The sequence below is a fragment of the Watersipora subatra genome, chromosome 1, assembly GCF_963576615.1.
Source record: "Watersipora subatra chromosome 1, tzWatSuba1.1, whole genome shotgun sequence".
NCBI classification, from domain to species: Eukaryota; Metazoa; Bryozoa; class Gymnolaemata; order Cheilostomatida; family Watersiporidae; genus Watersipora; species Watersipora subatra.
Window position 1 is genome coordinate 43,304,064 of NC_088708.1, and position 25,785 is coordinate 43,329,848.

A 25,785-nucleotide genomic window follows, 5' to 3' on the forward strand; every position below is an offset into this window, starting at 1 on the left:
AGCCCAGTTTGTATCTACTCCTGATGTATAAAACTTTACCGTTTGTTGAGTTTGGCATTGTATCAGTTTTATTATAAATACTTTACTTCAATTGACTGCCTTTTTGTTGACAGATGCGGTAATTTCAAATGTTGTTGATATAAATATCGAATATTACTAAAGACTTGTTAAAAATTGTGAAGTTTGAAGTAAACATGCCTGATACAGTGTAGCTGTATCAGTACCAACCTAAACATTGATGTGTTTTATATGTTTCCAATGACATCCGGCACATGTTTCAGTATTTGTTGTACGTTAAGATATATTTTGAATCATTTACATGTAATTGGCTATTAATGCTAGAAATAAACAAACTTTATTCTAATTCTAGCTTTATTAGCTATTTCTAAAGATTTCGCCATTTCTCAAACTTTTGCCAGTTCTCAAAACTGTTATGTCCACGGTTGCTATAATTCTGTTTGCTATGAAGGAAAACAGAAAGAATAAGTAGAATGGCTTTGAATGAGCCACTCTGATAAACATTATGTCATTATTGGCAACTAGTAGGTGTGTATTTAGTGTCATGAAGAAAACATAGGCAGGACCTTTGTAACAACTAGAACCGAAACAACCAGAACAGCGGTGCCGTGGATAGATATATAAATAACAGGTTGACATGTATTCATATTGTTTTTTAGTGATATTGTAAAATTAATTTTCCGAGTTCATGCGGTGGAAAACAGGAAGGCACATAAAGAATCTTGTAGACCTTAAAGTGTTTTTAGATATATTCTATTTGATGATGCAATTGATATATCTGTTTATTGAAACAACAAGCTGTAACATAATTTGTTAAAGTTTAACATCAGCTGAAAGATTTATTCACTTTTTATATGTGAATGGGACTGAAATATGCCTCAGCTAACATGCTGACGCTAAAAGGCGAGCTTTTTCGCTCCACGAAGCGCATACATATCAGTATTGGAGCCGCGGCAACAAGCATTCGGCTTGACTTGCGCTAGACTAGTATTCATAGGCTAAACAGAGGCCAGCTAATGAGTTATAACACAGATTACCTTTGTTTACACTTGCGTCTATTGAACCGTGCAGAGTGCGTGGGGAGGCGGAGCTTGCTATAGGCGAGTAGCCAAGCCACAGAGCGTGTGTCTGCAAATCCGTCTGCGTGGTTGGCTCATTAGCCGTCAGTGCTTTCCTACGCCATTAACAGCAGCGTTCGGCAGCAAACCTTTCTAGCTGGAACTAATGCTGTCTGCATAGCTTCTACTTCTCCTTACTATGGCTTCTCAGGTAGACAATGTAAGTTGTTCAAATTCTATAATGCTGTAAGTATTGTGTAGTATGTAAATATTTAAACAGAATGGTGTATTGTGTCGTATTGCCATTGTAGTATAGTACTCCATCCTCTTAATTTTTGATTGTTTTTTCTTGAAATATAACATTTCTTGTACAGTATCATTTCTTCATATTTCTACACAATTATTTTGCTGTGCTACGAAAAAATATGCTTCTGTATATGCCCAATCGCTTCTGAAAGTGTTTCAATATCTTTTAATGAGCTACTATTCTTTCCTCTTCAAAGGTTGAGTTAAATTTTCAAGCAGGAGTAAGCAAGTGGTGATACCACAAGCAAGAATAGGCCTGTGGCATACATTTGAATCTTTCGTTAAATTCTAAAGTTCTGATTTTTGCTAACTCAGTGACTGTACTTTTACTAGTGTATAATAAGGCGGATGAATTTAGGAACTTAGATATATAGTGTAGTATAATATTAATGAACCATAGAGTTCACTGGTATTATACTACACTCAATATTGCATTCTATTCAATATACTTTCTATATTGAATAGAGAGCAATAGAAAAGGCTAGAATAGTTTGCTTTCCTCACTAATCTCACTGCTATCTGTTCTTTGTTTGTTTAGCCGTTCATTTCCTTTGCATTCCGCACGTAACCAAATATTGTACCACATCAGTGCTGGTCGCCATTGACTCATAAGCAACCACAATCATAGACTTAAGTACAGTGACCAACTATTACATCACCTCGCCTAGCAGGGAGACGCCAAACGCATAACAGTGCCGAATTCACGAATGGCTAGTAGCTCTGTTCACTGTATGCTGATTGTTATTTAAAATAACACTTAACGTATATCTGTTTGTTTATTAACTGGCCAGGTGTCATTCTGCAGCTGTCTCCATGGGCTTAGCCACAATAATACTAGTAACAGTTCTTATAGTTTGAAAAGAAGTTCCTTGAGCCAGATATTACCCTCTGCAGTAGACTCTCATATTTCGTACTCACCTGACTATTTCGACCTCACCCGTCATTAAACAAGTGGCCGCTGGAAGAATTAGATCAAAAATTATCTCAATATTCATTATGATGCTCTGTCTCTTTCTAGTTACTGTCCTATGCCATTTTCGATGTGGCTAATTTGTAATGATAGGTGTCTGTTGTTACCCCATTATCTTTGCTGTAACTACCCAGCATGACTGCTGATTGACCTCTAAAAACTTGCTTACAATATTCCAGAACTGAAATTCTTTGTCCTTTGTTCCTAAAACTATTATCACAACCCACCAAATTTGAGGTAGCGAAGAACTTTTGAAGCTATGACCTGATGGACTGAAAGATTTTAAAAATAATGTTATAGGTGCTATACATTTATACTCTCCTACCTTTTTTACCTGTTTTCCTTCTTTATTCCACCCTTTCTGCCACCTCTTCTTTCACTTCTTCCCCTTTCTTCTAATCATTCTCCCTTCTTTTCACTCATCCGTACTCAGCCCACCTTATATGCTAGCTTCAAGGTTAGCATTATTAGTTTTCCTTTGCTCGCTGCCAGTATTGTTTGCTGGCGTTATATTCTTATCAGTGGACTCCCTTGCATTGTTTGAAACTCTACACAATCAATATCGACTCAATCTAGTTCCCAGCAAACACAACCTTGTACAACTCTTTTTCAAAATTTGAGTCACTAGTGGGTATCTTTTGTTGTAGGAGCGTAGGTTATATTAGGCTAACTAATGGAGGCTAGTGATCTAGTGACATCGCTGGTAGGGTCTTCAAGTGAAAGCCAGGGTAGCATAGTAAGGATGAAGTAGGGGATAAGGCCTGAACTTCTTCATGGGTATATAAATTATGTAGTTTTATAGAAGAAGCCAAGGTAAAAGTCTAAACACAAAGTGTAAAACAAGCCAGAAACTAGTACTAGATTTGCCGAGTGAGTGACATCACGTGAACATAGGGTGTTTACGTGATGACAATTCACAACCTCAGCTATGTTGGTCAGTTCACGTAATGACTGAGAAACCTATTTTCATTATACTTCAGAGCCACACAAACTTTAACTATGCTTGCGCTGATATGACTAGAGATTTTTCACTAAACAACCTTTGAAAGATTAAAGCTAACTTCTATTCAAATAGAGATTTTTTTTGTAAATGACTCTCCAACTTAGTTTATATTTACAAACTTAGTTTATATTTACACCAGTAGCAGAATAATAATAAAAGATTATAAAAATATAACAGATATAAAACTTGCAGTAAACCAAAAACATTTTATATTGTTGTAATATTTAGTCTAGTCAGTATTGCTGACACTACTCACCAGAGTCATTGATAGGTGTTTACTGTCAACAGCTTTCTACTTCTATAATCATAACAGAGTAAAACTATAAATGCATAGCATATATTGTTGTTATGTAGCAAAGTTGTTGTTGTTATAGCAAAGTTGTAAATGTGTATCAACAAGGGTGAAATCTGAGAGATATTTGCTTTTGTACCAAATAAGTGGCAAGCTACCAAAAACAGATAAAATATTCTGCATATATAAAAATCAAAGAAGTGCAACCTAGAGTCGTTGCTATTGAGACCGATGTTGCCCACTGGTATGTTTGGCACGTGATTCTGTTGGCATTGGAATCTAGCGAGTCGATATTTGTTTAGAATGCTTTAAATTGCTATTCCATAGCTTGTGTTTCATTGACTAATTGTGGCTGCTTTTAGATTTTTTAGTCGGGATGAAGTATCTGTCGTTAAATTATATAATAAAAATTTGTTTAGCCTTACGCATATTCATTGGAGTTTTCCTATATATACCACTTGCTACAATATTCGATCGACGCAGTAATTATTCAGTCGACATGTGGACAAATTAAAAAGAACATTTTTAACACTTAGTTCCCCTGACTAATACACAGTTAGTAGGAGTATTGTGTAAACATTACAATATCAGTTCGATATCTCTTACTGAACATCAGTAAATGAAAATATTTTCCCATCTAGTCTGGTTCTTAGCCAGACACGATCTATAAACCTTCTCTGTGACATCATCACTGTGTGGGCGGTTAATATTTTGTCTGACACATCAAAGTGCAATGAAAATTACATCAGTCATTTGCCACAGATGAAATTCTTTCACCTCAAACTTGTCTTACACTTATAGAGGGCATTCTATTGACTTTACTGGAAATGAGTGTCGTCGCTGTTCCTGTTAATATAGCTATATAGAAAGTGAAAGCTGATGAAGGGGCTTGATGACAAGACATAGTCTATTGTTACGTATTACATAAAGGATGAAAATGCAGCGCACACACCTTGGTGTCCGATTACACATTTTTTATTTACTCATAATTTACTGAGTCATCTTAAGATCTGTGTAACTTGTACATCAGTAGAGACTGCTCATACCTCTACTTAGGCTTTCATAGCTTTCATAGAGACTGCTCATACCTCTACTTAGGCTTTCATAGCTTTCATAGAGACTGCTCATACCTCTACTTAGGCTTTCATAGCTTTCATAGAGACTGCTCATACCTCTACTTAGGCTTTCATAGCTTTCAGAGAGGATCAAATTGGGGTAAGAGGGACAAATCTAACATTTGGTACAGAAGTAATAATTTAAGGAAATAATGTAAGAAACTGCTGGTATGCATCTTTTTACATCTGCTAGGCATGCGTATAACACAATCATCTAAGCTAGCAATTAATCATCTTTGTACTGCTTTTGTATTTCATGGAATAAACGAACTCCAGAACCCAAAATCGTAAAGTACTTCATGTAGGTGCGAATAGCATTGAAACAAGTGCTTTATATATATATATATATATATATATATATATATATATATATATATATATATATATATATATATATATATATATATATATATATATATATATATATATATATATATATATATATATATATATATATGTAAGTGTGCAAGGCATTGGAACAAATGCATTATAAATATGTAGTTGTGAATAGCATTGAAAGAAGTGCATTATATATAGCCTACCTGTACTAGCTGAATGCCAGAGAATATATTTATATTTAACATACACAAAATTTACTCTTCCAACTTCTAAACTTCATGTCACGGGAAACTTCATATCAGTGTTTTTTGTGCAGTTCAAATGAATTGAAAGAAAAAAGAAAACAACTAAACCCTTTCAAACTGTAGCTTTTAAATTTCATATCATGAAGTGTTTCATTGATCTAAATTAGGAGAAAAACTAAAACTGTAAATGTGTTTAAATGGAAATGTAAAATCATTAGCAAGTAATGGCTAAATATAGTCTGTTTTGCTACGAATACAATGAAAAATTACAAATGTACGATTTTATTTCGTTTCAGTGTTGGCATCATACGACAAAAATATCGTACAGATGTATATAGTGATATAGAAACCCATAGTAATTATCTAATGCAATCACTGCCTGGTAAAAATCATCAAAATCATTATCATTAAAAACGGTAACAAAAACAATATGTTAACCTTAGTAACTATAGTTACCTACAATAACTTCAGTGCATTTTGTTGTTAAGATCTGCAAGAAAATGTAATACTGCAATGTACTACATGCAGAGTTCTTACCTTCAAGACAGACGTGTAACATAAACACTGAATCTAACTTATATGAATTTAGCTTACTAAAAACATACTTGAAGATAGTTTTAGTATGCATTTTAGTACACTTTTAACAAAAATTTTATCACTTAGTTTGCGAACCCGTTTTCACCATTACGGATGACGCTGAACTGGGATGCAATTGACCAAATTTAATTTCGAGAGGAATTATTGTTGATATTGTTTTGCGAAAAACAAATTAGCCTTAGTACAGCGAGGACGAAAAAAGTCTCTATGAAGCTTGAGGACAAAAAAACTGTCGTGTTTCATAGAATTAATAGAGTTTATTACGTCATTAATTTATTTATTACGTCATTATTATTACATCATTTAGCGTATAAAATGGGGAAAAGGGCGCATAAAGTATATAGTAAGAGTTGAATAGTAAGAGCTTAGGTAGACTCGTGCTTGGACCATTGGATCGCAAACCTGCGGTTGGAATAATCAAGAGTTCAAATCCAGCAGAAAGCGAGATTTTAATTCCAAGATTTTAATAGCTATAGCCGGACAGACCGATATTCAAACAGATGACAGACGACAAACTTTGAGATTTTTATATAGATTACCTTTTCGTTGGTTTATCTTTAGAAATTTTTCTAAGAACTTTTTTTACCGTTACTCATTCCTTATATTTTTTAATTGGCAATTTTCAAATGTGCCATTTCAATGTTAAACTGACTGTTAAACTACTATTTCCGGTTTTCCTAAGGCTCGCTCGCTAACTCTGTAAAGGCTGAATACCTTTCATGTGGAGAATTGTATTATCTCGAGTAGAAATCGCCTCTACATTCTCTCTCCGTCTGGTCAGACAAAGTATCAGACAAAGATAGTCCGATATCTCAATTTTATGTTTGTACCAGTATCGAGGAGAGGTACCAGTATCGTCCATCAAAGCTTTGAATACAACGAATTTCTGCTGCAACAGTAACCTTTTTTATACACACACTTCTATCTAGCCATTGTTATTATTAATTCAACATATTCATGATTCATATTCGTTTTCTCAGTTCATATTAATTGTATTAGCATCAAATCACCTTTCATTGTAGTCATCGTAGCAAAACAAACTATCTAGCCATTACTTGCTAATTGTTTGAAATTAAACACCTTTACAATTTTGTTTTTTCTTTCAATTTAGTCGAACTGCTCAAAACACTTTTTTTCATGGTATGAAGTTAAAAAGTTAGAATGTTAAATGTTGTATATGTTAAATAAAAATGAATGTTTTGTGCAAAAAATTTTTATTACCCAGACAGCGCCAGGCATTCACTAGTTATATATATACGTTTATATATTTTTCAAAGTTTGTCGTCTGTCTCTCCTTCGGTACGTCCAGCTATAGCTATTAAAATTTTGCAATTAACATTTCTCATTCTGTTCGACTTGAACTCACAAAGATTACGAACACAGGTGTGCAATCCAATTCTCTAACCATGAGACTACAAAAGCTCTTACAAGTCTTTGCTCTTACTACATGACATTTACACTCTTTGCTGTTTTCACGCTCAAAATGAAGTATTAATTAAAACTCTATGAACTCATTTAGCTCTATGAAACACGATGCTTTTTTGTGTTTTCGTAAACTTCTATTTCCTGTTTTTCGTAAGGTTCAATTGCTAAATTGCGATCAAGGCCAATTCTTTTCCCGCGGACAATTGTACATGTATTATCGTGAGTAGGAATAGTCTCTACTTTCTCTGTTCGGTCAAACAATGACATTCCGATATCTCATTTTTACATTTGTACCAGTATCGAGAGGTACCAGTGTCATCGTATTCAGAGTTTTGATGGATAGCTTCTGCTAGAACACTAAACTTTTTTATACACACATACTTCTATGCAAGAATTGCTATTATTAATTCAACATATTCCGGATTTTTATTTTGTTTTCTCAGTTCGTATTAGTTGTCTCACTACCAAATCATTTTTTATTGTAATCGTAGCAGAACAGACTTAATTTAGCTATTACTTGCTAATTATTTCACATTTACATTTAAACCTTTTAATAGTTGTTTCATTTTTTTCATTTATTTGACCTGCACAAAATCATTTCCTCTTGATATGAAGTTTGAAAGTTACAGTTGTTTGACAAAGTTTTAAAACCTTTACAGTTGTTTTATTTTTTCTCTCAATTTATTCTAACTGCACAAAACACTTTTCTCATGATGTGAAGTTTGAAAGCTAGAATGGTAACTGTTGTTATATGTTGAATAAAAACAAATTTTCTTTGTAAAGACTTCTATTACACGAGCAACGCCAGGCATTCAGCTATATATATAATTATGTAAAAGCGTATAGCACTAAAATGAGCGCATTATGTAAAACTACATTATAGTCCACATTATATGTAAAAACTATGTTAATAGTTTATTAATCAGTAAAAAGGGTTTTTTGTTACTTAAGAGCAGCGGTTCTCAACTTTCATAGTGTTCTGACTCTTTTAATACAATTTCCCAATATGTGGCAGCCCCAACTACACAATTATTTCCATTCATAGGCCTATGTAACTGTACTTTTGCTAATGTTATAAAATATAAATTGTAATTTTAATCTAATTCTTATATACAGGCTGTATTGTATTGTAATTATATTTAGTACAAAATACATTTCTGCTTCTAATTAAATTACAAATAAATGAAATTTTATCTTGATGAAGTAAATTTATTTATTTTTCTGTGTTATGCATTTGCCAAGATCACGCTGCGTAGTTAAGCATTTTTTCATAGTAAAATTATTGTTATAAAAATATTTAACATGGACTATAAAATGATGGCATATTGCTAACTACAAAGTACAAACGGCACAAATTATCATAGAACTTACCTCGAATGGCAATTATTGTAAAAACAACTGCTAACTACTACCAATAGAAAATTGCACAGAGAAGTTTTACTCGCTAGAATAGACAAAAAAAACATATTATTGGTGGTCTTGGGTGACCATTGGCAATTTGTCATATGACCCTCCAATGCAGTCAAAACTTTCCCGATATTTTGCCGAGCGTCGACAACCGCCTGTACAATGTGAACCATTTCGGCGATAGTAATTCGCGGTCACTGATAGCGTGATTTATTTATTTCCGTTTATGATAGTCGTTGCAGGACTAGTATTTGATTCAAGCACAAACGAACACGAAGAGATTTCTTTGCAAAAAATTAAAAAGAAAAATGAGAATACTACATCACGGAGTATTTGCTGAAGCAAATGTCGATGGGTTTGTAATAGTGTGAACATAGTTATCGTCGATGATCACCAAAGTATTGTGGCATCAACTCCAAGATATGGCAATATAATGTGAAGCAGCCTCTAGAGACATGTGAGTCGAGGTGCAGGCCTGGCAATGCATAGCTTCACTTGTAGAGTGACTGATAGGAGTACGAAACATAACTTACACAGGATATAGTGTGTATTAACATTGGTTATTTTTTTAATTATTTTTAAATTTTGTTTTATTTTTACTAGCTTTTTTACTTATTAAAAAACTAATGTTTTGAAAATTTTCCTACGTCGTCCATCGGTAAGTGTTTCACATGTTCAGACAAACTTTTGTTTAGATTTTGTTTCACATGATGAAAGATTCGTGCAGAGAGGTAATTGTTAGTGGGGTTTGATTGTACTTCAGTCTTTTAACATTTAGCTAGACCTTTCTGGTGTTGTTTGCTAATTATAGAATGGAATATTAGCGAGTCATCTAAGCTATAAATAAACAGAGCATCACTGTACACATGTACGTATGCACGTTCGTATGTGCAAAATACACTTCAGCTACAGCTTCGGGTATGGAGTCGACTTTGACAATTAATACAAAGATTGTAGAGAGATAAAAGTCACTTACAGTATTACTTAAAGGCCTGGCTACACATACCAGTATATCAGGATATCATATTGGCAGTAACAATGCTGGATATGTCACTCTTGGTTACGTTCAACAAATTAAAAGATATGCTCTTGTAATCTAATTTTTCTAGTCACGATGCGTTTATTAGGCTTGATTCCAGTGGCCATGACATCTGTGCAGTGCTGAGATGCTTTTCCGAAAGACTGCCTAACATGGCAGTACCTATCTGAACAGAAAAGTCATTTTACTCACCAAAGATTATTCAGAAAGATTATTTGCACAATTGGATAACGGTCTATTATCCACAGAGCTGATTTTTGCTCTCTTGTCCTGGCTCATTTCATCAACGTTCCTTCTATCATAGCAACAGTTTCTAGCATTGGCCATGGCAACCATTCATGTGCATGAAAATTTTAAAAATTCCGACATCAGTAAGTGACAAAAGCATTTGTGTGCTATTTGCTCCCATGGCAACCGCGATACACAACGTAGATTTACTCGAACCATATTCTATGCGGTTGCATTGTTCTTCGCTGATTTAACATCGAATTCAAGTACTCTATGTTGAGCAGGCCTAAAGAATGCTATTTAGGTTACCTAGAAACTCCTGTGGCAGTTGTGAATTTAGCATAGAGAGGTTTTATGTGTCAAGTAGATGCAGCAATCAGTAGAAAAAGTTTGAATCCTTAGCACTCTATCAAGATCGTAATGATGAGACCATCTCTTAGTCTTTGTGGTATGTTGAAAATGATATTCACGTTCAACATCAAGCATCATGTTTCTAGATTATTTGTAAGATGCAAAAGCTGTGTATTCAGAATAGCTTCGACACGGCAGCCAATTGACCTTAGTACGTAGCATTTTACCTTAATAAGGCTGCCAGTGAACAAGTCAGAACTTTGGAATCCTTTCAATGATTTACTTCAAAATTTCAAAGCTGTATCTTTTTATCAAATACTATCTTACCAGGCTGAATGGAGGTAGACCTCGAAGGTTGACCTTGGAGGTGAACATCATTAGGAGAATTGTTAAGCGTTAGAGGTTTTCAATTCTTTTTGCACATCTCCATGTATTGTATTTCACATTTGCTGTATTGTGCATATCTGTATTGCATGTTACTGTATCAGTACATCTATATAATTTCTCTTTGTATGCAGTTTCAAATGGATATCGGCAGCGTGATGCCGATGTTAAAGGCGCAGTCTCGTTCGGGAGAAATTGCAAAACACGAGGACGGCCATTGGTACTCAGAGAACTCTTACGACATACCGGGAGGTCAAGTGGACACAACGAAAGAGACATCAGTTGAGAGTGGCGAGGGCTGGCATTCCCACGCCACCAAACAGACATCATTTATGAAACAGGAATTCGCTGGAGCTGATGTTCAGCCGAATGCCGGTAATAAACCAACTTTTTGTGTGATTGTGTATGATAAGTACCTTAATTAGATTGGATGGATATATATGGATAAGAACTTCTGTTTTAATAAATAAAAAGTTAAGTTATTAAATTAAGCTAGGATGTGTTTGATGTTAGCTTCTGATAATATGCTAGTGTTGGTCTGGAACGCTTTTGCTATGCTTACCTCTCATTGGCTAATGATGTTGGCACTGAGCTCATTTTTGCTATGCTTACCTCTCATTAGCTAATGATGTTGGCACTGAGCTCATTTTTGCTATGCTTACCTCTCATTGGCTAATGATGTTGGCACTAAGCTCGTTTTTTGCTTTCTGAAAAATTATCAAAACCAATAAACTGCCATTGTGATGATTTTTTCTGGTGCTAATAAAAATATACATGTATGATTAAACGATTAAACGTTAAACTTGGCCAATATGCAGCTATAACAAGTGCTACTAAATGCTCTATGTTGTAGCCTTGGAGCCTGTAAGCCTAACAAATTGAGCATTGTACCTAAAACATCAACTTTTACTAGCATCCTTTGTATAATTTTTTGTTTTTCTGTTTTAAAACACTTGGTCTTCTTCTAACCAGTAGAGTGAATTCTGATTATTATGACAAGTGTTTGGTGTTGTTACAATGGATACCCGGTAGCTCCCCAAATACCAGAGCTCCGATGATCTGCAAAATGAATAAAATCTCACATTGGGCGCCCCGCGTGAATGACAGTTGTTCACATTATCTCTAAAAACTATTCAAACAATAAATGTTGTATGCATGTCATTACGCAGTAGACAGGTATTTAAATATATTCAAAAGTGTTGTTGTAATATCTAAGATTTGCGAAAAGTACCTTATACACTGAGGAGCAGTAGAGTGCTCCACTTTTTGGTTTTCACCTGAAGCAGCCAAATGTTTAGTGCCAGCTTGTGAGCAATCAATCTAGACGCTAGCTTGCGGGTGCGCCCTGAAATAAATCATTTTACACGGATTCTACCAGAGTTACCCCAATTAGGGGGCCCTGGCATTCCTTGTAACAACGGTAATCGTGTTGATCCTCTTGTCTTACAAGTTCTATTTCAAAGATTTGCATTTGCTCTAGTCTGCTAACCTCTTGTGCTACCAGGTGCCCTGCGCATCCACTCTGGTTCAAAGGGAGGAGCGCTAAAACTTCTCGATGAGTTGGACTCTCTCTCCAGTCTACTCGGTTCTGACCTTTCTAATTCCAATGTCACTCAGTCTGTCACGACAACAACCAGTCAGAGCAAGGAGGTCAAGTTGAGCAAGGTCTCTTCTCCATTTCATGGCATGCCTTTTGAGCAGGTAGTCAAGGACCGCACACTTGATACTAAAGCCGGAGTCTACAGTGACCCCTCTGGAAAATCTTATAGCCTCTCTGCAGCCTTTGAGAAAGATCTTATCAACCCGGACTCGGCAGTGTTTATACACCCAAAGACGAACCAGTCAATGACTCTGCACAGTGCCATTCAAAAAGCCTATGTAGGTCAGAATGGTCATTATCAGGAACCTGACGGTGGAAAAAAACTAGATCTAGGTGAATGTATGACTAGAAGTTATGTAGTCGCTCGGGAAACGGAGCCAATCGCTGTAGATGTCAGCAGAAAAGAAGAGCATCACAAGTTTCATGTAGATCAGGTGATCCATATGCTCTCACAAGTGTATTCTATGTCTATTTTAGACTGAGCTTTAATACTGAATGATGGGGGAGCGGTCACTGAGCCCTTAATATCCGTGCCTTATGTGGTTAGAAAGCAAGCCAATTTGTAACCTAAATCTGTACAAGAGCAGTAAAAACAATCATTATGCACTCTCTTCTAGTTAATAGCTTTTCAAGTTAGTCATTTCACAAGATATAAGATGACTAAGTATTGTTAGAGAAGATGTACTATTGATGCGCTGCCAACATTTGACCAAAAGAATGCAATTAAAATGTCTAATAATTACTAGATCACGGTCGGAGTATGTCAAAAAATTTGGAGATTCCATTTGATATTATCTGTCATGAAAAATAAAAACTAGCTTCACAGTATGGATTGTGTATCGTCTGCACATATTCAGAAAATATTTTATAAAAAGACATCAGGGTGTTAACGGGTCTAAACAATGTTACTCAAATAAGATAAACAACTTTTCCCAAAATCGATTTTGCCAAACAATGAATGTAATATTTCATTTTATCAGCTTTGCTTTTAGGTCATGTGCAATCATGTTCTAAACGATGTATTTATACATGTATCAGTATCTTTAGATATACTAGTGTCGTATTTTATCTGAAATATTGAATCGTACAACTAAGAGTTAGAAATCAGCTAAACAATTCTTTGGATTCAACATGTATGTAGTCAACACACTTTATCTTGTCAGTCCACTGGAATAGACTTATCTCAATGCATTAGGCTGAGATCTCTATAACATTTGCGTAATTATAGGACCTCTAGATACCTGGTGTAAAGGATGTATGTCATTATGTAAAGGTCAGCTTTCTGCCGAAAGGAACATTCTGATCTATAGTAATACCAATTACAAGAAAACAAAGTGTTTCTTTATTTGTACTCACCAAAACAGGCCTAGTAAATAGTCTGTGGCTGGATGGGTCTCTTCACTTCTTGTGTTTTATAGCTTCAAAACCTTCTGTTTTAATTGTTTTAGGTCCTTGACCCCAGCTCTAAGGAGTATATATCGGTAGAAAAAGCAATCCAAAGTGGAATATTTGATCCAGAGAAGGGAAAGTATTTCAATGTTAAAACAGGAGAGCTTCTCAGTGTTCCAGAGGCAATCGATCGAAATTATATGGTAGCGACGTCAAAGGTAAAATATATCACAACTTCATTTTCTGTTACAGATACATGCGCTTGCATATCAATTATCATTTTATAGACAAAAACTAACAGACTTACGAGATGCAGCACCACCTTTACTCAGGTTTTGTAGCATACATAACAAAGCACAAAATCCTTCACACTCAAAAGGTTATTTATTACTGTTGTTACAAGGAGTGAATGTGAGTCAGATCGTTGGTTGTGTCACTAATTGGTAGATTTTTATTTAGAGTGAACCACTATTAAACTTTAGACAAGCAATACAAATGATACAGAAAAATTCTGATCGTAGAAGTTAGCGTGCAGATTGAGACGCCCTAGCTTTTGTTTTATCTTAATAACATGTCATCATTTTCACTGTTTCGTTTGTTGACTATAAATCTGATTTCATGGTGTGAACCAGACGTGTTTCCTAGAGCTTGTCCTAGAGTGGACCAGATGGCTGAGGCATACCAAGGCCATTACGGAAAGCTTCTCACACTGCGTGCGTGCCTTTCTCCCTTAGCGCGCTATGTAACAAAAGAGAGAATTTCTAGTGTTTTGAGCCTAGAATATCCATCTTCAGAATAAAGGATGACTAGCCTCTCTCCTTATATTCCTACCTTAAATTAAAAATTAGGCTTTATAATAGAGACAACTGATACAGCAGTTGTGAGAAAATTCCAACTGAGTAGGTGTCAACAATTCATCAGCCTACAATAAGATCATCAATCATGCAATGAGCTCTGAATACAATCAGTGCAACAATGTATTCTTAGAACAATGAGCTCTATTTGTATAATTAAGTTTGTCAATATAATGATTAGCTGGCTACAAACAAAACTATCAGGTAGGAGATAAAGAATATATATACAGTGAAACATGGATAACTCGCCCACGGATAGCTCGAACACATGATTAATTCTAACGGTTTCTTTGGTCCGTTCCCACGTAATGATAAATTGCTATAGATAACTCGAACTCAACACTGTTAATTCGAACTGTTTTTTGCCCAACGGCTACCGAAACGGTTGTTATCGCTTTAGAAAATAACTTTATTCCAAGTCATAGAGGTAAACCTCAACTTTTCGTAATTCATAAGCGTTGTTATTACCACCATCGGCAAAATATTTTTGTCAACGACTTTTCTAAAGGTTTGGTGAAATTTGATTTATACCAAACATCCGCGTAGCGATCGCCCTTCGGAAGCGAGGTAAAGTGAGGTAATCTTTGCATAAACTTCAAGAAAAATCGGCAAAATTGATCGTGGGTAAAACGCTCAAAAGAAAAAGATGTCTTTTCTTTTGAGCATTTCAACAACGATCAAGTTTTGCCAATGTCAATCTGAAAAACGTCCTGGCAATAACATCACCTCAAACAACAAACCAATCTCAAGTGATAAAAAAATCTATACTTTTTGATAAAAACGTTTTAAACTTTACATTAGAAGCATTTAATTTGAAACAAGCCATTTGTGCTTTTGATTTATAGTATAGTTTGTATATGTACATGTATCTACTAATAAATAAGTAAATACATGAACTTGTGACAGTGCTCTGATAACTTGAACACTCTGATAATTCGAACACTTTCGCTCGGTCCCGTGAAGTTCGAGTTATCCATGTTTGACTGTATATAGTACTTTATTGGCAATAATTTTATTTCAAAAATAGAAACGTTTTTTTAAATTGGGCCATACAACAATAGTAAAACAAAAAAAACAAAAAACAGGGCAACAAAAATTAAATGTTATATTAAAACGGATTGGATGTTAACCATATAAACATATTTCATTAATGTTAGCCATACTCAGGTGGTCTAGTAGCTGGTCTAGACAGTTCTCATTTTCCTATTTATAAGTTAGCTTTATCAACGAACACACCATTGCTAAATCTAATGTTTGTAAGATTCTGTGTGTAAGGAAAATTCAAAGAACATTGTATGTGCCCCAGTTGTGGCTGGAAGTAGCTTTGGCAAGCTCAAAAAATAGGAATGTTCAGCTGTGTGTTTACTAAATTGCCTCATCGCTTTCCTCATCGCTCTCCTCCTCCTCGCTCTCCTCCTCCTCGCTCTCTTCCTCCTCGCTCTCCTCCTCCTCGCTCTCCTCCTCCTCGCTCTCCTTCTCCTCGCTCTCCTCCTCCTCGCTCTCCTCCTCCTCGCTCTCCTCCTCCTCGCTTTCCTCCTCGCTCTCCTCCTCCTCGCACTCCTCCTCCTCGCTCTCCTCCTCCTCGCTCTCCTCCTCCTCGCTCTCCTCCTCCTCGCTCTCCTCCTCCTCGCTCTCCTCCTCCTCGCTCTCCTCCTCCTCGCTCTCCTCCTCCTCGCTCTCCTCCTCCTCGCTCTCCTCCTCCTCGCTCTCCTCCTCCTCGCTCTCCTCCTCCTCGCTCTCCTCCTCCTCGCTCTCCTCCTCCTCGCTCTCCTCCTCCTCGCTCTCCTCCTCCTCGCTCTCCTCCTCCTCGCTCTCCTCCTCCTCGCTCTCCTCCTCCTCGCTCTCCTCCTCCTCGCTCTCCTCCTCCTCGCTCTCCTCCTCCTCGCTCTCCTCCTCCTCGCTCTCCTCCTCCTCGCTCTCCTCCTCCTCGCTCTCCTCCTCCTCGCTCTCCTCCTCCTCGCTCTCCTCCTCCTCGCACTCCTCCTCCTCGCTCTCCTCCTCCTCGCTCTCCTCCTCCTCGCTCTCCTCCTCCTCGCTCTCCTCCTCCTCGCTCTCCTCCTCCTCGCTCTCCTCCTCCTCGCTCTCCTCCTCCTCGCTCTCCTCCTCCTCGCTCTCCTCCTCCTCGCTCTCCTCCTCCTCGCTCTCCTCCTCCTCCTCGCTCTCCTCCTCCTCGCTCTCCTCCTCCTCGCTCTCCTCCTCCTCGCTTTCCTCCTCCTCGCTCTCCTCCTCCTCGCACTCCTCCTCCTCGCTCTCCTCCTCCTCGCTCTCCTCCTCCTCGCTCTCCTCCTCCTCGCTCTCCTCCTCCTCTCTCTCCTCCTCCTCGCTCTCCTCCTCCTCGCTCTCCTCCTCCTCGCTCTCCTCCTCCTCGCTCTCCTCCTCCTCGCTCTCCTCCTCCTCGCTCTCTTCCTCCTCGCTCTCCTCCTCCTCGCTCTCCTCCTCCTCGCTCTCCTCCTCGCTCTCCTCCTCCTCGCTCTCCTCCTCCTCGCTCTCCTCCTCCTCGCTCTCCTCCTCCTCGCTCTCCTCCTCCTCGCTCTCCTCCTCCTCGCTCTCCTCCTCCTCGCTCTCCTCCTCCTCGCTCTCCTCCTCCTCGCTCTCCTCCTCCTCGCTCTCCTCCTCCTCGCTCTCCTCCTCCTCGCTCTCCTCCTCCTCGCTCTCCTCCTCCTCGCTCTCCTCCTCCTCGCTCTCCTCCTCCTCGCTCTCCTCCTCCTCGCTCTCCTCCTCCTCGCTCTCCTCCTCCTCGCTCTCCTCCTCCTCGCTCTCCTCCTCCTCGCTCTCCTCCTCCTCGCTCTCCTCCTCCTCGCTCTCCTCCTCCTCGCTCTCCTCCTCCTCGCTCTCCTCCTCCTCGCTCTCCTCCTCCTCGCTCTCCTCCTCCTCGCACTCCTCCTCCTCGCTCTCCTCCTCCTCGCTCTCCTCCTCCTCGCTCTCCTCCTCCTCGCTCTCCTCCTCCTCGCTCTCCTCCTCCTCGCTCTCCTCCTCCTCGCTCTCCTCCTCCTCGCTCTCCTCCTCCTCGCTCTCCTCCTCCTCGCTCTCCTCCTCCTCGCTCTCCTCCTCCTCGCTCTCCTCCTCCTCGCTTTCCTCCTCGCTCTCCTCCTCCTCGCACTCCTCCTCCTCGCTCTCCTCCTCCTCGCTCTCCTCCTCCTCGCTCTCCTCCTCCTCGCTCTCCTCCTCCTCTCTCTCCTCCTCCTCGCTCTCCTCCTCCTCGCTCTCCTCCTCCTCGCTCTCCTCCTCCTCGCTCTCCTCCTCCTCGCTCTCCTCCTCCTCGCTCTCCTCCTCCTCGCTCTCTTCCTCCTCGCTCTCCTCCTCCTCGCTCTCCTCCTCCTCGCTCTCCTCCTCGCTCTCCTCCTCCTCGCTCTCCTCCTCCTCGCTCTCCTCCTCCTCGCTCTCCTCCTCCTCGCTCTCCTCCTCCTCGCTCTCCTCCTCCTCGCTCTCCTCCTCCTCGCTCTCCTCCTCCTCGCTCTCCTCCTCCTCGCTCTCCTCCTCCTCGCTCTCCTCCTCCTCGCTCTCCTCCTCCTCGCTCTCCTCCTCCTCGCTCTCCTCCTCCTCGCTCTCCTCCTCCTCGCTCTCCTCCTCCTCGCTCTCCTCCTCCTCGCTCTCCTCCTCCTCGCTCTCCTCCTCCTCGCTCTCCTCCTCCTCGCTCTCCTCCTCCTCGCTCTCCTCCTCCTCGCTCTCCTCCTCCTCGCTCTCCTCCTCCTCGCTCTCATCCATGCCAATGAATCTGATGTATTTTCTTTGAGAAGTGGAAGTTGGTGAATCTCTGGTACTTAAACTCTTGGTTAGTAAAACCTTCTAATCAATCTGCTTCTCTTGATTCTGACTAACCTTTCAATAAAACCAAGATTTTAGTGAGTCTGCTGCAACTGCATGAGGACTAGATGAAACCTGTACGAGTTTCTATATGGACTTTATGCGTCCACGTGAGGACTGTACAAGTTCATATATGGACTGTATGCATCCATATGAGGACTGTACAAGTTTATATATGGACTGTATGCGTCCATTTGAGGACTACAAGTTTACATGATGACGAGTAGCTAATAGTGTCTAGTTTATTAGACTAAGACACTACGTCTCCATTGTGTGAGTGACACGGATTTGGAATTGTGCGCACGTTGAGTTACCCTGCAACAAGTCTTTCAATGGACATTTGCGTATTATTAGGCGCTTATTAACTATAGCAATTCAGTTGGCTAAATTGCTAGATTGGCTTAGATTCACTGATGTGAAATGACTTGACTAAGGAAGTGTTACTCTGTAATGCTCTTTATTATTATTCTCCAAACATAATGGTCAAAACACACCGTGAAGTCTGCAATAAAACAAGTAGCACTAAGCGAAATGCTCACATGAGCTATAATTGCAAATGAAAACTGCATGTATAAATGAGACATAAATGCAACTGTGACAATTACATAACAGCAATTACAGAGTAAATAATTCAAAGGTAAAGCATCAAATATAATATACAAAATGTAACATACCTTTTGCCTCCTTAGCACTTAGCTTTGAACAAATGGTTAAACTTTAACTTTGCGTAGCATACGTATTGACAATAAAATGATAAAGCATAAATTTCTAAAGAGAATTGCATCTGGTCTGATGCATTGCAAATTTATAACTGATTGAGCAGCCTGAAAGTATCGCCGGCAGCAAAATGGGACACAGGTGCTGTCGCGCTCCTACTGGCCCCACCAGAAAGGGTCCCACGCCAGAGCACCAATCAAAAACTGGGCTACTCGGAAGAACGGAGGAAGCAAGAGCCCAGCAACGGCTGGTCAAGCAAGCACCAACTGCCCACCTCTATGACCTGACAAGAACTCATTTCTGACCACAATACACTGAACTAATGGCGTGTATGTGAACACATTTTATTGTTCTAAAGTGTGAGTCAGCAATAAGCAGCAGGTGGCATATAACGTAAAAACTTAATGAAACTACAGGCAAAAGCTAGAAATACAAGCAAGAGTTACAAAATCACTACATTAACAAAGAGATAAGGAAGTCTACATTAAAAGTCAGAGCAGTGCACTCTTGCATTACTTAGCACCGCACTTTCAAAATAGAAACAACTGAAGTGTGGAAATGTTTAATATGAAATAACTTGCAGGGCATACTCTTGCGCATCATTCGCGAGTGTCATTTCTAGCTTTCACTAGCATTAAACATTCGACAAAAATTTGCAAATAATAAAACTCACTTGCAGGTTTTTTGCCATTTCCATCTGCGTATGACGCCAACTTGCAGACTAACCGTAAAAGAATAGTGGTAGTCTGCCAAAAATTGCTTAACTTTTGTAGACCTTGAATTCGCTATATTCCTTTGACATTTAACATCATTACCAAAGTTTGATACATTAAGATGTTTATGTAGTGTTGTCTTTAACAAGCTTTTTATGTTCTGTTACATATTTTGTGGTTATCTCCTCACCTTCTGTGGAAATAAATAGCATGTCTGGGAACAGGTTACGCCTTATACGAATTCTACCCATGTGCTGATCAGGTATTATAGCCAATCTGATCTTGTTATTGGCTAGCTCAATAAACCATTTCCATGAGCAAGTCATGTGGTAGTCACCAAACACTTATATGTCACCTTGACTCTCCTCTCTGCTACTTTCAGGCCCCAGAGTCAAGCAGAAGTTCTTCAGCACAGCTGGTCAAAACTTCAAAATCGTTCAATGTGGTTGGCGCCATTCACCCGGTACTTAAGAAGCGAATGTCTCTCAATGAGGCCATATCTGAAGGAATACTAGGTAACTAATAGCTCTTTACCTTTTGCAACAATTCAACACTCACTTCATAGACTTCAGGAAACTGTTATGATTGTCTGTTGTTTGTTTATGGCCACAACGATCTCTTGGTACGCCTCGGTTCCTGGTGCCAGACAAGACTATCTGAGAGTATCTGAAAGTTAGAACTTACTTTGACGATTCTCAAGCTGCTTCACAGTGTAGTCTAAATTTTAACAAGTAAGAAGGGTGAAAAAATAAATCAAAAAGCTCTTGAGGAATTTTCTCAACTTTCCCAATCTGTAACAGCTTTGGAAGTTCGTTCATGGTATATGATATGATAAAGAAAGGGGGCAGTCCATCTGCCCCCAGCTGGTAAGATCCCTGGTATATGATATGATAAAACTTAGGTCTGGGTCGTGGAATAGTTGTAAAAAGGATTGGAATGATTCGTCAGTCAGTGAACTAAGGTTATCTAAATTTTCCAATTTGGCTGTTACGGCAGTGTTCTATTCTACCTATTTGCTGCTTGCTGCCCCTTGTCTTCTTTACCCTAGGATATAAACATTTTCTGCTTTTGATAAGTCTGAAAAACTGACACATACTGTTGGTAGAACTAGAACCTTTGATGATTTTCATGTTAGGTAACTTTGACCTCTCCGTTTGTCTGTATCTCTTCGCTTGCCTCCTCTTCGCCTCCGGCGTATCCACAGCCGCATTCTTCACGCTTGACCCAGCGCTTCATTGATTAAGCGAGCACAAAAAGTCTGATATAACAGCTAGTAGTGCAGGGACGTGATGACAATCAGGGTCAGGCTTTACTATTCAACTGTCGCTATTGTCACGATCGGCTGAGCCAGGCTCCCCATAGAAGGCGAGCTTATTGACCTAGGTGGCATTTGAATCTAACAAAAACAGTATTTCGATCGAGTATGCACAGAGTGTAAGCGCATGGAGTTAGGCTGCGGTCCGTCATACTCCTATTCGAGGGCTTTTATCAAACTTGTTGTGGTGAGTCTTGTGTCTTCCGTCAAGTACTGCTCATGTTAGTCCTGTATTGCATAAGTACTGCTCAGGCTAGTCCTGTATTGCATAAGTACTGCTCAGGCTAGTCCTGTATTGCATAAGCATTGCTTTCAGAAGCAATGATGAGATTAATGCATGCGTTCTGACAGCATTGTAGCGCTCTGAGAAGTTCTAGATCAAGAGAATTATTTGATTGTGAACAAACGATAATGGAAAGGTATTGTTATTGTTTAGGGAGGATCCTGCGTCTGATTGTTGTTTTACTTACCCCTTTATGCTTTCTACTGAGCATCTCATAAACACACTAATTGCATGCAGAGCCTTTTCCTCTATAGGCAGAATGCTGAGATCAGGTAGTAGAAATACGGCAGCCAAAATACAGCGGCAGCTCGTAACTCCCTCCACTGATTGCTGCTGATAGCACATCCTGCCCACGGCATATCCGTCTCTCAGTCTAGGGTTGTACGACTCACAGTATTACGCATGGTCTAAGTTTTATCTCCACCATGTCGATTGACTTCAGGTTCGGCGGAAAAGCAACATGTTTTTGAGTGGTTTGAGGAACTTTTCTTGAATATCGATCAATTCATGGTTTGCTTCCCAGAGATGGCAGCTCAAAAGTCTTTGTAGCGGGTTTATAACAAATCCCCCATTGTTGATTCACTTTGTCTTTATGGTGTGCCTCTGATGAGCTATCCGACAATTCAATTCTCTCTTACACAGATCGAAGTAAAGGTCTTTACCTAGACACACTCAACAACAAGAAATATAAGATACAGGATGCCATACAAAAAGGACTGGTTATAGCTGAAGAGGTTGTTGCTAAAGGAGACAACTCCACTGAGATAATAACTAACAAGGAGTCAACATTTACTGTTATTGGTGTTCTTGACCCAATCACTGGAGAGAAGCTTTCTGTCTCCAAGGTAATTTATCAACAGTCTAGCGACTTTAACTTTCTATCAGAGCTCTCCTAACCATTACTGTAGTTATATAAGATAGCCTGCATCGGAGGTTGATGATATTAAACTAGTTCAAAAACTCTAATGCATTTTAGCAACTAGTTTTCAAGTCAGTCAACGCAGAACAGAAACGCAAAGTGTTTATATCCAAAAGCATGTATCCTATACATATAGCTTGATTTGGTTGCTTGATTTGGTGCCAAGTCGCAATCGGGGAGTCTTTGTCTGGCATGCTCCAGTAAAACGGAATGTTTGGTGCCCCTGTGCAAGGATATTTATCTAGTTCAGATGAATGACGACTCATGTTACCTCAAACTTCAACTCGTAGGCAAGTTGTGACATCACTTGTAATGTGAAATAAACAGGTGCGTACAGGTGCTGATATATCTATGTATAGCATATGTCAAAACTCTTTCAAGAAGTACTTGATACAGGTACACCTAGTAGTAGTATGGAGCGCTTTTACTATGACTACTGAGATATTTTGTGAGTTAATGGCAAAGTTTCTAAAAAGATAATAGCATTCATAAATAATTAGTCTTATTATAACTGTGTTATTTATGTTGCCTTTGTGACCATAAACAATGTTGGCAAATTCGATTTTAGATTGTTTTGCTCCCTTAAGACTGACAGCTAGTTCACCTATTGACATGAGTTGTGGTAACATTCTTGATGCCGTAGTGCCCAACAGTGACTCCTTGCCTCATGTTTTGCTAATGAATGATTATTCCATTAATATGGCAGCCTTCAGATGCCATTTTCCGTCATGCTAAAATTCATAAAGATGATAGATATTTGAATAAGATTCACTTCCTAGTTTGTAAGCAATAAATATTTGTTTTTAACAAGCAATTTGTGGTATAAGCCAGGCCTCTGTAAACGTTTACAAAGCAAAATTCCAACTGTTGAATCAAACCCAACGAATCTCTCAACTAATCTTAAAGTATCCATGACAGCTTAGATAAGGTCATAATTATGGTTGATAGTTACCTAACAAGAACATAGACAAACACTGTTCTGGTTAGTGAAGCCTCGTATGTACAGATTAAGAACAGCTTTTTATCTTTTATGCTAGATGCCAATAATGATTCTATGTAGTTAGTTTAGTTATACATAATCACTTTGCATGTACTGCAGGTATACAGTTGAAAAGAACACCATGTCTAAGATAATGATTGTAAAGAAAAAACATTAGACTCTCAAGTTTGTGTTACGTTTATTCCATTATTAAGTTGAGACTACCAATACGATTTAAGCCTGAATTTTTACTTTGTAATAGGTAAAACATAGTAAAACTTAGTGCGCCTGATATCCATTCATTAGTAAAATCGCATTGAATGGATAGCACAAAGTGATTTTTCTGTTTTTGTGCAGATCATTTCGAGTTTCTTTGGGTAGCTATAACGGCTCAGGAAAATAATCACATACTGTTTTACAAACTATTAACAGGTTGATTTCAGCGATGATTTGCAGTTATTTTGTGTTTATAAACTTTGGCTAGCAGTAGCTGCTGTTAACTTAAACAGGAGTGAGTGAAGCTGCAAACCTTTACATAGTCGGAAGTGGATCAAATGAAGGAAACAAACTAACTTTTGTTCTTTGGGCAATTAAAAACATAGTTTAAAGATAAACATAAAATTCTGTGATCTATCGTTGTTCACACTTACTATCAATATGTGCAGGCGACTGAACTTGGAGTGTTAGACACCAATCAAGGACATTATATAAATTCGGAAACTGGTGAGCGCATGACAATGAGTGAGGCCATAGAAAAGGGCCAGGTGCTGGTAGAGAGAGGCATGGTGAAGAGGGATGAAAGAGACAGGAAGGTTTCAAGTCTGCACATAGATGAGGAAGAGGAGGAGGTAAGAGCTAAAATTTGTCCTCAGATCTTCTAGCGTGATAAAGTATATAGTTAAAACCATATTCTAGATGTTAGATTATCGAACTTTAAACTACATTATGCCTTCATATGAAGAAAATGTATAATAATTTCTCTGACTTATTCTGAATAAAATCAAAGAGCTAATGTTTTAATATTACAAAATATAAAATCCCTCAAATGTATTTCTAACCACTGACAATGATAAAAACCAATAATCTAAATTCATGATGCTTCAGTTTACCTCTGCTTCAATATACCTCTGAGACCTTCTGCTAAATCATAGACACAAAGGTCACTAGGTACTTTGTAAGTGCTCATTAGTAGTTACTAGATTAGCTAGGAGTGAAGTGAGTAGTCTGAGTGTCAAACAGTCAATACTAGATTAGTTAAGAGTGAAGTGAGTAGTGTGACTGTCAAACAGTCAATACTAGATTAGCTAGGAGTGAAGTGAGTAGTGTTAGTGTCAAACAGTCAATACTAGATTAGCTAAGAGTGAAGTGTGTAGTGTTAGTGTCAAACAGTCAATACTAGATTAGCTAAGAGTGAAGTGAGTAGTGTGAGTGTCACACAGTCAATACTAGATTAGTTAGGAGTGAAGTGAGTAGTGTGAGTGTCACACAGTCAATACTAGATTAGTTAAGAGTGAAGTGAGTAGTGTGACTGTCAAACAGTCAATACTAGATTAGTTAGGAGTGAAGTGAGTAGTGTGACTGTCAAACAGTCAATACTAGATTAGTTAGAAGTGAAGTGAGTAGTGTGAGTGTCACACAGTCAATACTAGATTAGTTAGGAGTGAAGTGAGTAGTGTGAGTGTCACACAGTCAATACTAGATTAGTTAGGAGTGAAGTGAGTAGTGTGAGTGTCACACAGTCAGGCCGGTTTACAGAATAGTATCACTCCCCAAACAAAGCTTATTGGAGCATACAAAAACAGCTGCTGTCTTACTCTGATGAATTATGCAATAGTTGCAGTTTTTATATGAAAGGTAATTAAGCGGAGCGAGCGCTCATTGTTGCACTGAAATTACCCTGACAGCGGATAAAAAACGGTAATGACTTTCCAGCGATTGAATCTTAATAGTAATGTGCTGGTTATTGTTAATCTTGTTATTATTATACTTGTTATTATTATACTTGTTGTTTTATTCAGCTAATGCTCTTCACTTCATTGAACATAATTTGCGGTAGCGTAATATTTTAGAAACATAACACTGCAGTCGTTTGTAAGCTTAGCTGCACAAATTTGTTAATTCGGAATGTAGTTGAGTGCTGTCGCAAACATGCTGCCCGCTTATGGCAGGCGTAATATCATTACACCGGCCAGGCTTCCTGCAAACAGTATAAACATCTATCTGTTGATTGTCTTGTTAATTGCTTGCAGCACTGCAGCACCCAGACTTCTGCTTCAGGTGTAGCCTTGGCTCACTTCTTTCGTTATTTATTAGTGTGGAAATGTTGGTTAAGTGTTGTGGTACTAGTGCTTGTGGAGCTCAGTGCGCATGGCTGCAGTCAATTAGAGTAGAGGTTAATTGTTGCAGTGAGTAATGCAATTAGATGAGCATATCCT

At 38.8% G+C, this 25,785-nt stretch overlaps 1 protein-coding gene across 1 annotated transcript; it reads left to right on the forward strand.

Annotated features, from left to right (window-relative positions):
* Nucleotides 1–1,205: 1,205 nt before the first annotated feature.
* Nucleotides 1,206–24,231, forward strand: LOC137387898 (envoplakin-like). Its single transcript, XM_068074412.1, has 7 exons — nucleotides 1,206–1,296; nucleotides 10,912–11,152; nucleotides 12,282–12,811; nucleotides 13,826–13,984; nucleotides 20,237–20,369; nucleotides 22,095–22,297; nucleotides 24,016–24,231. The coding sequence occupies exons 1-7, from the start codon at nucleotides 1,276–1,278 to the stop codon at nucleotides 24,229–24,231; spliced, it is 1,503 nt and encodes a 500-aa protein (XP_067930513.1). The 5' UTR covers nucleotides 1,206–1,275.
* Nucleotides 24,232–25,785: the final 1,554 nt, after the last annotated feature.

Bases quoted from the DNA above. Each gene is read 5' to 3' on its own strand.
- LOC137387898 (XM_068074412.1), top strand. From the start codon at position 1,276: ATGGCTTCTCAGGTAGACAAT. The intron at 12,812-13,825 runs GTGATCCATATG...TAATTGTTTTAG, and splicing joins ACAAGTTTCATGTAGATCAG to GTCCTTGACCCCAGCTCTAA. The intron at 20,370-22,094 runs GTAACTAATAGC...TCTCTTACACAG, and splicing joins CATATCTGAAGGAATACTAG to ATCGAAGTAAAGGTCTTTAC.